This window comes from Antechinus flavipes, chromosome 5 (genome assembly GCF_016432865.1).
Source record: "Antechinus flavipes isolate AdamAnt ecotype Samford, QLD, Australia chromosome 5, AdamAnt_v2, whole genome shotgun sequence".
NCBI lineage: Eukaryota > Metazoa > Chordata > Mammalia > Dasyuromorphia > Dasyuridae > Antechinus > Antechinus flavipes.
Window position 1 is genome coordinate 264,113,195 of NC_067402.1, and position 13,973 is coordinate 264,127,167.

Here is a 13,973-nt window from a genome sequence, read left to right on the forward strand (position 1 = left end):
CTCTGTCACCATTCATTATGGCTTAGTTTTCTTAACTGCTGCAAGTATTTGCCAACTCATTTACGTGTATACAATCTAGTCTACCCCCTTCTCTAATTCATTCTAGACTTAGCTTCCTAAAAAATCTTTTTGCTACATTATTTTAATCAAATTAATCTTGTATTAAAAATATCATCAGTAACCTTTTGCTGATCTAGTAAAGTTTAAAGTGGATAAGTGCTAGGTCTGAAGTCAGAAAGACTTTTCTTCTCACATGTTCTGAAATTTTCTAGACTTTCTCATCTCTTTGATAATTAATATATATATATATATAGTTCTACTGTACCTAGGAGAAAGACAGCAGTTCTGTGTTTTTTGTGATTTTTCAAGAATTTCATAGGATTAGAAGGTAGCTTAATTTTACAATGAGGAAGCCAAATAGAGTTAAATGAATTGTTAAAGGCAACAGTGGAGGCAACTATGTGGTGAAGTGGATTGAGCCTGGATCTGGAATCCAGAGCCTCTTTTTTTTTTTTTTTCCAGAGGATCAGAATTCAAATCCAGCCTCAGACACATACTAGCTATATGACCCTAGACAACTCATCTAACCCTGTTTATCTCAGTTTCCTCATCTGTAAAATGAGGTAGAAGGAAAAATGACAAACTACTTCAGTATCTTTGCTAAGAAACGCACAAAAAATCAGATGGGACTGAAAATGACAATAACAAAAAACAAAAAAGGTCACCAAGTAATTATCTTCTATTACTCGCCATTGTAAATATGTACTTATTATACAAAACTGGGAGAAATGCTTAATATCTAAATAACTTACTGTTATAAGTTGGATTTAAAGGCACTACAAAGAAAGAAACAATTTATTTAGTTGATAACTTTATATTAAAATTGTTAAACTGTGAAAGTCTTCAACTATCTTTGAATCATAACCCATCATTTAAATCTTTAAAAGAGCAAAATATATTTTAAAAGGCTATTGACAACACAGTAATATTTTTGCTATGTTTTATTTTTAATTAGAGGAGTAAGCTTAGCATGCAAATAATTGAAGAGAAACATGTATAAATGACTTACAGTGAAATAATCATTCTAACTGAAAAAAATCTCACTACGTAAGTGCACATGTAAATTTTTTTTTTAAATGAAAATACTTCCATCCATTCATGTTGGTCTCAAGGTTTTAGATTTTTTAATAACCTATTAAACCTATTAAAATAGGTTTCAAAATGAGTATTTGCTAGTGGAAACTTTGACTTAACAAGTATCATTTTTGGTGCTTTAATATGCAGAAGAAAATTGAATTGAGGTTAGTGAAAGGGATTTACTTTGACTCAACAGTTAAAGCTTTGGGCCTTTTGAGTTAATATTTGATATCCCAAAATGCACCTGGTTTCCTTGTCACTTGAAAAGGGTGACATTACATGATATTTGGGAGACTTGCAAAATTAACAAAATTCACAAAAAGCACTCAGTGCTATATGTATGTGTGTGTTTGTGATGAAGCAGGCCTGCCTTTCATCATATTTCTTTAAAAAAAAAGTCAGTTATAATGTTTACAAAACATTTTCCCACAGATATTAACATTTTAATAGTAAACATCAGTAAATTTGCTAGTAAAGAAATGGAGACTGTTTGGAAATCCTAACTGAAAAGTGTTATTCTTAGACATCTCTAGTATGAACACTTTATAAGGAATTCTGGGATTGGCCAAGATCTCATTTCAGCGTGATTTCGTTGGCTACCCGAAGACAATCATACATTTCTGATGGCAGTTTAGCTCGATTGATGAGGTTGCCATCCAGTCGTAGATGTTTTACCTTGGAATAGGACAAAGGACCCAAAATCCTGCAAAAACTCTTCACTTCAAATTCTGGAAGACAAAAAAATAGGGAAACTTAGAAACCTGCTTTGTACAGACTTTGAAAACAATGGAACAACCTATGATTATAATACAGTAAATATGCTACTAATCTTCAACAACAAGAAAAAAATATTCGTTTCCCCAAATTAAGGCATTAAGGGATAAACTGCAGCTCTGCAATTGGAAGAAGCCACTAGGTACATCATTCTCATTTCACAATAGGAAACTGAGTTTTGAATTCATATTTTCTGACTTACAGTTTAGTGTTCCTTCCACTATGCCATACTTTTGAGAACAATATTAAAGAAAAAAATCTATATCAGAAAGGGAAAAAAAAAACAAAATCAAGTAAAACAAACAAAACAAAACAATTCATGGAGCAGACATAAAACTGTACTTCCTTTCCTCTGTCACAGATATGGATGAATTTTTAAAAATTAAAACAGAAGAGCTACCAGGATGGTGCTGAAAAATAAAAAAGGGAAATTATACCTTTTCCAGATTTCTTGTGTAATTTTCATTGTAGTACAATGCTTGCCACAAAGTAGGCAATTAAATGTTTATTGATTGATAGACATTTGGCTCCAGATTCAGAATGACTTGGTTTAGAACCCACTTCTGATACTAACCTATTGGAAAAAATAGTATAGATCTTCCCTTCTTTAGTCAAAAATCACTTTCATTAAGTTCTCTTTACCATTGCTCATACAATCTGGTTTTTGAGACCACAGTGGCTCAAAATGAAATATTAGATGACTTCTTTATGTGGATAAACTGTATTTAACGATATGATGCAATCATAAATTTGAAAAAAAGCTTTTGATTTGTAGTTGGGGTTTCTTGGGGATAATGCTATTAAAAAGTGTGTGTGTGTGTGTGTGTGCGTGTGTGTGTGTGTGTGTGTGTGTATGGCTGGAGAGTCTCTTGGCATAGGGAAAAACATAAGACAGAGGACCTCTGTTCCAATCTGACCTTACACTTTCAACATTCTGTCTGTGTGACTTTGGACAAGTCACTTAACTTTCCAAGACATTAATTCCCTCCTCCTTTTATAAAATGAGGGAGTTTGCATAGTCTTCAAGGTTCTTTCTAGCATTTTTTCTGTGTTCCATGGTTTTCAATTTATAAAGCACATTCTTCATATGCATCATCTTATTTGATGCTTTCAATAAGTCTATGAAGCAGGGAGCATATAAATTATTATCCCTGGTAAACGAATTCAAGGTTTAGAAGGGCAAATGAGGGAACAAGGAGCTAAACAAAACAAACAAAAATAATGTATACTACCTACCTTGTAGAGTTGTTTCAGGAGAAATATTTGTGAGCATTAAAGTGTCAATTTGCTAATTATTGCTAATTAACAAAACCAGAACTTGGACCTATGTATTCTGAATCCTAGATCAGGGCACTTTCCACCATAGAATTCAAATGTGGTCATTCTATACTTTTTGAAATTGGCTTCCATGCCATCCTGGCTCAAGATATGAGAGGCACTATGATACAGAACTCAGCAGTATAGCAGCAATCTGGTCTAATCCTATGGAGGTTGCGGTATACTTGTGGAGGACATTATGGTTGCCAACTGTGATATTCAGCACTTTCTTGACTTGACAGTGGTCCAGAGGTAATGTAGAATTAGCCCTATAATGGCCAAATAATAATAAATCAAATAATAACAACCCAATGCTGCTGGTTGTTTCCAAATAAAATTCCATAACACAGTGAAATGTTGCTAACTTTAATTAATTGAAATTGGGATATAAGGAATAGCAAAATAGCAAGAGAAAGTTCTGAGATATAGAAACTTCAAAAAAGTATACATTTTTCAAGTATATTTAATTTGTTGAAATGGCCAAATATTTCTAAGTGGATTATCTGCTCAGCTTAATATTATTACTTTATTTCCACTACTACCACCACCATCATCAGTATTATTATTCCTCCTCTTATTTATTGTTGTTGTTCAATTGTGTCCCATTCTTTATGATCTCATTTGAGGGTTTTCTTGGCAGTGATACTGAAGTGGCTTGTCATTTCCTTCTCTAGCTCATTTTTTACGGATGAGAAAATTGAGGCAAACAGGGTTAAGCGACTTGCCCAGAATCACACAACGGTTGAGTAACTGAGGCCATTTCACAGATAAGTAAAATAGATGGTCTATTCATATATTATTTTCCCAGTTCACAGATAAGTAAAATAGATAGTCAATTTTCCCCCTTCACAGAAAAAAAAAGAGATTAGATGATTTTTTTTTCCATTCCATGCATAAATTCTTGTAAAGCTTTATAGAAAATTAAGGTATCATGGTATAGTGTATATAGGATTGACTCTGGAATCAAAAAGATCTTGATTAAGATTAAGCCCCACTTTTTAAACAAATCACAAAACCTGATTGCCCTAGTTAGAAAAGAATTATCAATCTTTACCAGGTGTTCTCACCAGATGACAAGAAAAAAAAATAGGGGAATTAAGGTTCATTGGAGGAAAATGATTTGTCTATGGTCATATAGCTAGCAAATATCTAAGTTCAGAAACAATCCAAATCTCTTAACTAAATCTGACACACTTTCTAATATAAAGGCTAAAATATTACATTTTGAAATCAATATCACATTTTAGAGGAAATATGATATAAAATATTAAGAACTAGACTTAGATGTAGGAAAATCTGAGTTCGAATCCTATCTCAAATACTTAACAAACTGCATAACCCTAGACAGGTAATTAAACTTCTTTAGAACCCATTCCCCTCATCTGAAAAATAAAAATATTTTAAAATATGTACTAAGACCTCTTCCAGAGCTAAAATTATGGTCTCCCAATCCTATCAATAGTATAAAGATCTTAACATATTCTTTTTTTTTTACATAGATGAAATACATATCATAGGATGCTTTTACTTAGATAGACCTTAAGGTTCTCCAGTGCTAATTTATTATTTTACATATCAAGAAATTGAGGGAAAGTGATGGAAGAACTAGAAATAGGGACTAATTTTGGGGTTCATTATACTAGAGTATTGAAAATGTGAGTCTGAGTAACTAGATCTCAGTCCAATTCAGGATTATAACCATATTAGTCTACCACATCACCTTTAAGCTTCTCAAAGCTAATAACATTAACAAAACAACAAAGATAGATAGAGATATGATATGATATTATATGATATGATAGATGGACAGACAGATAGAAAAATAGATAGGTAGATAGAATTTATTTAGGCCTTTAAAGTTTGCAAAGAGCTTTGCAAATATCTAATTTTATCCTGGAAGTGACTCTGGGAGAAAGGGTGCTATTCTTATACTTAACAAAAATAAATGAAAATACAATAGAATATAGATATTGTTAACATGTGATTTTCTAAATTAATACATAGCATGCAGGGATCTTGATGGGTAGGTAGTTTAGTGGATCCCATTTTTATCAGAGTTTGACATCACTGATGAAGTCAATGAAGTCAAAGTAAGGAAGTTGAGTCCAAATTCTGTCTCTGACAAGTATTAATTGTCACCATGGCCAAGTAACTCTATCAGTGCCCCAGCCTGATCATAAAAATTAAACTATTAAATTTATGAAATTATAAAGAAATAAATTTTCCTTAGATTTAAGCTGCATGTAAGTTGGTGATTTTTACTGATAGCAGGTAAGTGGTTATGTGTATAAAGTGTTGGATCTAGAGTTACCAACCCTGAGTTTGAGTTCAAATTTTGTCTCAGAAATATATCTGTGTAACCCTCAGCAAGTCACTTCACCCTGTTTGTCTCAGTTTGCTCATCTATAAAATGATATGGAAAAAGAATATTAAGCCACTTTATTATCTTTGCCAAGAAAACCTCAAATGGGGTCATTAAGAGTCATAAATGACAGAACATCAAGAACAAAACTGATTCACACATCAAGAGTTTTCTACATCAGTGAAATAATAGATTCACGACTCTTTCAAAGATGATTATTATATAGAGCCAAAATATGCCTCCTTTAAACTTCCATTCTTTGATTCTAACAGAGTCTTTAAAATACCCTAGAAATATTTCAGCCCAGCTAGGTGGCTCAGTGGATAGAGCACCAACCCTGAAGTCAGGAGCACCTAAGTTCAAGTCTGTTCTCAGACACTAAAATACTGATAAATTTTAGTTAGGAGTCAATGAAAATATATTATTTTTGACTATTTAGATTTATATATCCCCTGATATCTATTGAATTCCAGTGTAAAAACCCTTGCTTTAGATGACAAGGAAATAGTGGGCATGAAAATTTTAGTTATAGTATTTTCCTAATTTTTATTTTTAATCAGCATCATTGAACCAGATACTTGTGGTTCTGGGTAAACTATGCTTTGTGTAAGAGTGAGATAACTCCCAAGGCTGGGAGGAGAGTTCTAGTCTTATTTCTCAATTATTTATTTAAGCTTATCATTGGGCAAGATTTCTTAGGACATTTGTTATCATTGTTGATAATATGTGAATCTTGTTAGAGTTCTAACTAAAAAGTTAGGGGAAAACCAACAGTAAATATTAAGGGGAAAAGGAAAAGTGAAAGGGAGAAATGTGTGATGTGATTTGAACTTACTATCAATCTCATTGACCTCAAGATAATAATTTTCAAGGTTTTCATTGACAGCTGGGATTTTCTTCAGTTTGTTATAGGAGAGATCCAACTCAATGAGAGTGGAGACATTAAAAGAATTGCCTGGGATTCCACCATCAGCCAACTCATTATGAGACAACCGTAGGTACTGCAGGGTACTGAACCGCTTGAAATATTCATCAGGTATATTGCTGATTTTATTGTTGTCCAAGTAGAGTGTCAGCAGAGAAATAGGAAGTCCAGTGGGCAGCTTGGACAGCTGATTGAAGCTCAAGTCAAGATATTCAAGTTTCTTCAAGCCTTTAAAAGCTGCTGAGACTGCATCCTCTTTCAGTTGGTTGTTCTGTAGATTGACAAAGGTCAGGTTGATGAGACCCTCAAAGTACCCAGGTGTGATCTTAGTGATTTTGTTATAGGCTAGTTGCAGGTCATCAAGAGATTTGGGAAGGGGTCCCACCACTTCAGTTAAGTTGTTGTGATTTATATGTAGTTTTTTGAGCTGTTTCAACTTTGAGAAGATTTTCCCCTTGATCTTGGAGTTTTCCAAGCGGTTGTTATCAAGGATGAGCCACTGTAGATCAGTCACATTCTCAAATGCCTTTTCTTCAATGGACTCAATCATGTTGTTCCGGAGATAAAGATACTTGATCCCAGGAGGTATGATGGGCATGGTTTTTAGTTTCAACTCATCACAATACATAGCCGTTGGGTAATTTATTGGACAGTTACACTCTGGGGCGCAGTTTGGTGAAGACATCTGGTACATGGCAAAAGGATAATCAAAGTCATAGTAATCATGACAGTTGATTCCACTGATCAATGCCAAGATGAGAAGGAATGCATTTAGATACATCTTCCTGAAGTATTCTGGACCCTAAGTGAGGGACAAAATAAATACCATTATGTATCATATCATAGGATCAGAGATCTAGAGGTTGAAAGGGACCCCATATACCATCTAATCCATCTCTCTTTTTTTTTAGAGATTAGGAAACTGAGGTCCAGAGAGGAAGAATGACAGGATAATAGATATAGAATTTCAAATCCATCCCCCTTTATTCTGTAGATGAATAAAAGCAAGATTTAGGAACAATGAATGACTTAGGATAATAGCTGTAAAACTGCAAGGGACTTTAGAGGCTATCACATTCATCCCCCTTTATTTTGTAGATGAAAAAAAATGAGATTCAGGGAGGATGAAAGACTTAGGATAATAGCTGTAGAACTACAAGGTACTTTAGAGAATATCTCATCCATCCCCCTTTATTTTGCAGATGAATAAAAGTGAGATTCAGGGAGGAAAAATGAGTTGGGATAATAGCTGTAGAACTGCAAGGGACCATAGAGGATACCTCATCCATCCCTTTTTATTTTGTAGATGAACAAAAGTGAGATTTAGGGAGGATAAATGATTGAGGAAAACTGGATCTTGAATATAGAAGTAAAATTATCTTAAAATACATCTTTAAAAGTAGCTAGGGGGCATACCAACGGTTTGAGCAATGGATGCATCCTAAGGAATATTTAACTTCAAGTCTCCCCCTCAGATACTTACTAACTGGGTTGCTCTAGGCAAGCTACTAAGCCTTTATCTGCTTCATTTTCCTCAAAAGTAAACTGGGGTCATAACTATACTTGTCCCGCAGAGTTATTGTAAAGATAAAAATGAAATAATATTTGTAAAGTGCTCTGTAAAACTTAAAATGATGTTAATATATCATAAATAATAATGCTATATAAATATGTATAATGCTACATAAGCATAGTATAATACTATCTGTTAACATATTATAAGATTGAATTATATATAATAATACTGTATAAATTTACATAATGCTGTTGTATATTGTAGTGCTATATAAATAGCAATATATTATTATCTGACCTAACTTTCTTGTTTTATAAATAAGGAAACTTGGAAGCATGTGGGTAATATATTGGATTGAAAATTAAACTTGGAGTCAAGAAGATCTGAGTTCAAATCACTAAGTGCATTAGTCACTAATTTTATTCTAGCCAACTCATTTAACTTCTTGAAAACTTAGTTTCTTAATCTGTCAAAATGTGTACAGTATTTGTCACCACTTTTCTAGATTGTTATGCAGAGTTAATGAGAAAAAATATAAAAGCACTTTAATATGAAAAGTAAATAAAGGCTAGTTATTATTTGTATTGTTGTTACCAAAGGAGACTCAAGAAAATGCAATCATGTAAAGGGATTTCTATAGACAAAGAAATGAAACCCAGAGATTTAGAGTGACTTGTCCAATATTCATATAGGTAGTAAATAGAAGAAATGGGATTTGAATCCAGGTCTTGGTTCTCCTCTCACTGTGTTATATTCCCTCTCTTTTGCCCCAAATCACAAAATATGATTATTTCCCTTTCAAATTTAGTCTGGAATGTTTATGAGAATCCTCAAACCCCTTTTGTTTATCACAAAGAATCCTAAATATATCATTATGATAACTTAAAGAAAGAAAATTATTTCAATGACCAACTTTTATTGTATAATTTGTGAAGAAAATAAGTGAGTTATATTGTTTGCTCTTGTGCCCCCTTCTGGGCTGTGCATGGAAAAGCTTTTCCAGTCAGGTACACGAAGACTCCTCAGCAAAGCTGCAGTGACCCTTTGAAGTTCAGACTACTATGGCTGGCCATTGATTGAAAAGAATGAAGGACAAAGACAACCATTTAAAAATCTTCCTGATCTACTATTTTAGTATTGCCTCAGGAAGAACTACTGCAGTTGGGGAAGAACTGAGATTTTGGAACACAACCAGGGTCATGGGACCAGTGTAAGCCCATCATTAATGGGATTTTGCTTCTTTGAGAAAAGTTGTTTAGCATTATTGCAGGGTCAGGGGCTAGAGACAAGAATATTTTGCAGAATCCTGCAAGATGAGGCTGTGTTTGTGGATGGTATTAGTTATTTTGGGGTGCATCCTGATGGAATTCTTCAGCAAATTAACTCTTAGTAAGACACATCAGTTTGTTGGAATTTAACAGTGTACCAATCAAAATCATGCTTTTAACTCACAGAGATAAACTGACAATATTCCTAATCTCTTTGTGATTCAAACTTCTCTTTCTCAGGCATCTGCAACTTCTCAACTGGCATTCTGCCAAGATCTTAATGGGTAGGAATCATTATTTGGTGGTTGCTCAGAATAGAAGTGGAATTTAATAAAAATTTGGATTTTATTATAGGAGCAAAAATAATGCAGAGTCTTGGAATTAGAGTCAGAAAGACCTGGGTTCAGAAAAACTACTTTAATCATTTACTAAATAATCCAAAGTAAAACATTTAATATCTTAGTGTATCAGTTTCCTCAGTTGTAAAAAAAAGAAGGTTGAATTAGATGGCCTCTGAAGTTCTTTTTATGTTTAGCTATATTGTCCTATAATCTTTACAAAATGTGTGGCCTTGAGGCAGTCACCTAAATTTTCTTATGTATGAAATGAAAGATCAGACAAGATGGTTCTGAGACCACTTCAGGTCTCATGATTTTAAATTCTGAGATGTAATAAAATCTTAGAGACAATGAGGGTAGAATAGATGGCAGGGGGAGGGATTGGAGACTGAAAAAGCTTGAGAAAAAGTGAAATATTTCACCAGCCTGTGATAGAGATAAGTAAGAGTACAGAATCATAGAATTGTAAGAAAATTTTGAAAGTTAAATGAAGAAATTTAGAGTCACACTAAGTTTCTAAGTTCTTGATTCAGTTTCCTATACAGTGTGGCTACTCTCACATACCTAATGAAGTCAGAAAGGTCAGAAGTGTACGTAGAATGAAAAATGAATGGAGGCCTTAGGGAATGTGTTGGAATTGGGTCTTTGCAAGATGGGGAGTCATGGGTGAAGAAAGCCTGCATTTGGCAGAGCCAGTTTTAAAATAAGATGAAGCCCAAATTCTCTGTGTGGAAAGTGAGAAGGAAAGATGATATTCAATGCTATCCTTCTTCTAGGCATGTTAAATTAACTTAAGATGTACAGAAAACATGAATCTGTACTGTTTTCACTTGCAGCACTGAAATACCTTTATCAGTCAAATACAACAGCTCAACCACTTATTAGAAATATTCTGAATGTAGATACTAAATAGCAGATTGTGCTTGCTGACTAAACTTGGCTAAAACAGTAGTTACGTAGCATTGCAACAAAATTACCCAATGTGATATCTCCATGTTCCCCTCCCCAACAAAAAAAAATTCATTTCACATAGACATATTTTTTAATCAATCTGCATCAAAAAGATATGTCTTTATTGATCAGTAAGATATTTATAGCCTTTATAGCCTTTAACTAATTCTCAGTGCAGAAATTATTTCTATTATAATTCAAGAGAGGAAAGAAAAGTGCTTTCATATTTTTTGGTGGAAACTGAAGGAATAAATAGAAACCAAACATGACTTTGCACCTTTAATGGATATTCTATGGAGACAGATATCGGTAATCCTTTTGTTTTTCTTAATTTTTTACCAAAATGTTTGTTGACTACAAAAAAAACACATATTATGGGGGAGGGAAAGAAAAAGGGCTAGAACCAACCACCATCATATGAAATAATCCTGTAAAATCCTTTGCAAAAGTTGAAACTCTAAGTCCATAGAAGCATAAGGCCATAATTTCTTCTCTGGTTTCTACAAATATTGTTTTCAGAAATAACCCAGGAATCACATCCTCAAAGCATTATGAAAATCAATGAGGGCAGAGTAAAATAGTGAATGGGTCACCAGATGTGGATTCAAGGGAATTCCATCTCAGAGTGTGATCTCACACATGTAATCTTTTTGTGACTCAGTTTCCTCAACTGCAAAATGAGAAGTTTAGACTGGATGGCTTCTGATGTCTCTTCCAACTTTTTATCTGTTATTTTATGATTCTAAGGTAATTTATCCAATGGAGAGTTTATGGAAAAGCTCATATTTCTGTATCCTGCACTAAAGTTTTTCAGTATAAATTTGTAATAGTAATGAATTCATTTAAAATTATTAGGAACTTTGTTTTAAATATCATCTGCCTTAATTAAAAGTGATTCCAGTGAAAATAATGTGGAGGTAAAGAAATCTAAATTCCAGTAATGTGCTCTGGATCCTGTTTAATATCACCATCCCCTCTTTCCAACCATAAAGTTGTTTCTTAAAAGTACCCTTCCCCAATAAAACAGAAAATGCTGTGTATAGTTCTTCTCTCACTCATAAAACATGGAAGGTATTTTCCACAAAATATGAAAGCAACTAGACAAAATCTTGATTTGCTGTTCTCACTCTTACTGGCAAAGTTGCTGGGACATTTTTTTTCTGTTCTTGGGACAAAACTCTAACCAACTATCCAGGTCTCTCTCTCTCTCTCTCTCTCTCTCTCTCTCTCTCTCTCTCTCTCTCTCTCTCTCTCTCTCTCTCTCTCTCTCTCTCTTCTTCTCTCTCCCTCTCTCAGAGTTAAAATACTCAACAGGGCTTACCTTACTGCCTTGAAGCTGCTGTCTTCAATTCCCAGACCAGACGCAATAAGGATCAGGATCACCCAATACACGCCGTGAACTGTGTCAGTACAGAACTGACTGCCAGATTCTTGGTGATACAAGAGCTGTGTGTGTGTGTGTGTGTGTGTGTGTGTGTGTGTGTGTGGTGGGGAACACCAGCCCAGTCAGGCCGTCCTCTGAATGGAGTTATGTCATCGTGGTTGAGCCTCTGGTGTGGAAGGAGCAAGTCCTGATCCTTAATGAAGTGCAGGTGGGCCCCTTATCCAAGGACAGCCCAGCTGGTCTCCCTATGGAATGGAGAAGAGATATGCATTGAAATGAACACAGATTACAGACAGTCTCTACTTTTTTGCAGAAGGTATGCAAGTCAAAACGTGGATATTTCAATTGCAGCCAGAAATTTCCCTGTCCGACTTCATTCTTTTTTTTTTTTTTTTATCAGCTGCCTGACTCATTCTCACTGCTTAGTTTGGATTTCCACCACGTCAATGGCAGAATAATTGTGTGTCTTCAACAAAAACAAAATAACTCAAATTAAAGGCACTCTAGGATCTCTTTAAGATACAGAAAGCACAGGTCAATTTAATTTGATCCAGTTCAAGTCAATTGAATTTGACAAATATTCATTATGTGCAAGACACTGTGTACAGAAGATAAAAAAAAAAAAAATAAATCATCAAGTTCCCTCAAGGAACTTTCATTCTATCAAGGAGGATCTAATGTGAACAGAATTTGAGTATTTAAGTACATGTTAAATTTTAATTGTTCTTTATCCTTTGATTTTGAAGAGGACCAATGATAACATATCGGGGAGTAACCAAAATATTTGGATATATTGAAATAGTTAATCAAATAGAATGGCCATCAATTTTCTTATTCTCTTCAACTAGGCGAATTTTAACAAATCCATGCTGGAACAAGATGTGGTGGAAAGCAGATAGTGATATTGGGCTTGGAGTTAGTAAGTCCCAGGTTCAAATTCAACCACAAATGCCCACTATCTATGTGACCCTGGGCAAATCACTGAATGTCTCTAGGCTTCAGTTCCTCAATTGAAAAAGAGGATTTGATGATCCAGGAGGTCCCTTTAAAATCTAAATTTATGGTTCTATGCTTGCCCTTCATACACACACACACACACACACACACACACACATATATATACATCTCTCTCTCTCTCTCTCTCTCTCTCTCTTTCTCTCTCTCTCTCTCTCTCTCTCTCTATATATATATATATATACATATATATATGCATACATACATCTCTGTGTGTGTGTATATATATACACATATGTGTATATGTATATATATATATATATATATATATATATATATATATATATAACTCTTGCCTATGAATTCCCAAAAGTTTGTCAAAAAACCCATATATTGGAGATCCGCTTGATTCGTTTGCCATATATATATATATAATATATATATATATATAATATCCATTCTTGCAATATTACCAAGCTCATCTTCTCTTCTTAACATGTTTCCCTGATGATATCTTTTACTCTTCCTTCATAGTTTCCCATTGATTGTTGACAATCATTATATAGCTTCAGAGATAGTTATACTCCACATCCTCTTGCCAAACAGAAGCAACAGTAATGGAATGATCTTAAAAAGTTGAAATAAATGAATAGAATATAGGGGAAGTTGATGATCATAAGATCATAGATTTAGAAATCAAAGGAAGTTGTTGACTTTCCCTATTTCTTTTAGGATTCAGTTCAAATACAATTTTCTGTAATAGTTTTTTCCTAGAGTCCCCTACTCCCACTTACACATGAGCTTATACCCATATTCTTGTGTGTACCTGGTTGTCTACATGATCATTACAGTAGGAACTACTTATAGGTAGGAACCATGTGTTTCCCTGTGTTACTAATGCTTCACAATGCCAAGCATATAGTAAATAGTGAATAAATGGTTTTTGACTGATGACATCATATTATTGAAAAAGCACTGATTTTGAAATCAGCACACAAAGGTTCAGTCTCAACCCTGATGGATATTTCCTGATCGTCCTTAATTTTT

General features: G+C 34.0%; 1 protein-coding gene across 1 annotated transcript; it reads right to left on the bottom strand.

Moving 5' to 3' along the window:
• Positions 1 to 986: 986 nt before the first annotated feature.
• LUM (lumican) lies at positions 987 to 12,335 on the bottom strand. Its single transcript, XM_052001101.1, has 3 exons — positions 11,910 to 12,335; positions 6,426 to 7,317; positions 987 to 1,865 (listed from the first exon to the last, which is right to left on the bottom strand). Exons 2-3 carry the CDS (start codon positions 7,294 to 7,296, stop codon positions 1,711 to 1,713), a joined length of 1,026 nt encoding a protein of 341 aa, XP_051857061.1. The 5' UTR covers positions 7,297 to 7,317; positions 11,910 to 12,335; the 3' UTR covers positions 987 to 1,710.
• Positions 12,336 to 13,973: the final 1,638 nt, after the last annotated feature.

Bases quoted from the DNA above. Each gene is read 5' to 3' on its own strand.
- LUM (XM_052001101.1), bottom strand. From the start codon at position 7,296: ATGTATCTAAATGCATTCCTTCTCATCTTGGCATTGATCAGTGGAATC. The intron at 1,866-6,425 runs GTAAGTTCAAAT...TTTGTCTTCCAG, and splicing joins TGAGGTCAATGAGATTGATA to AATTTGAAGTGAAGAGTTTT.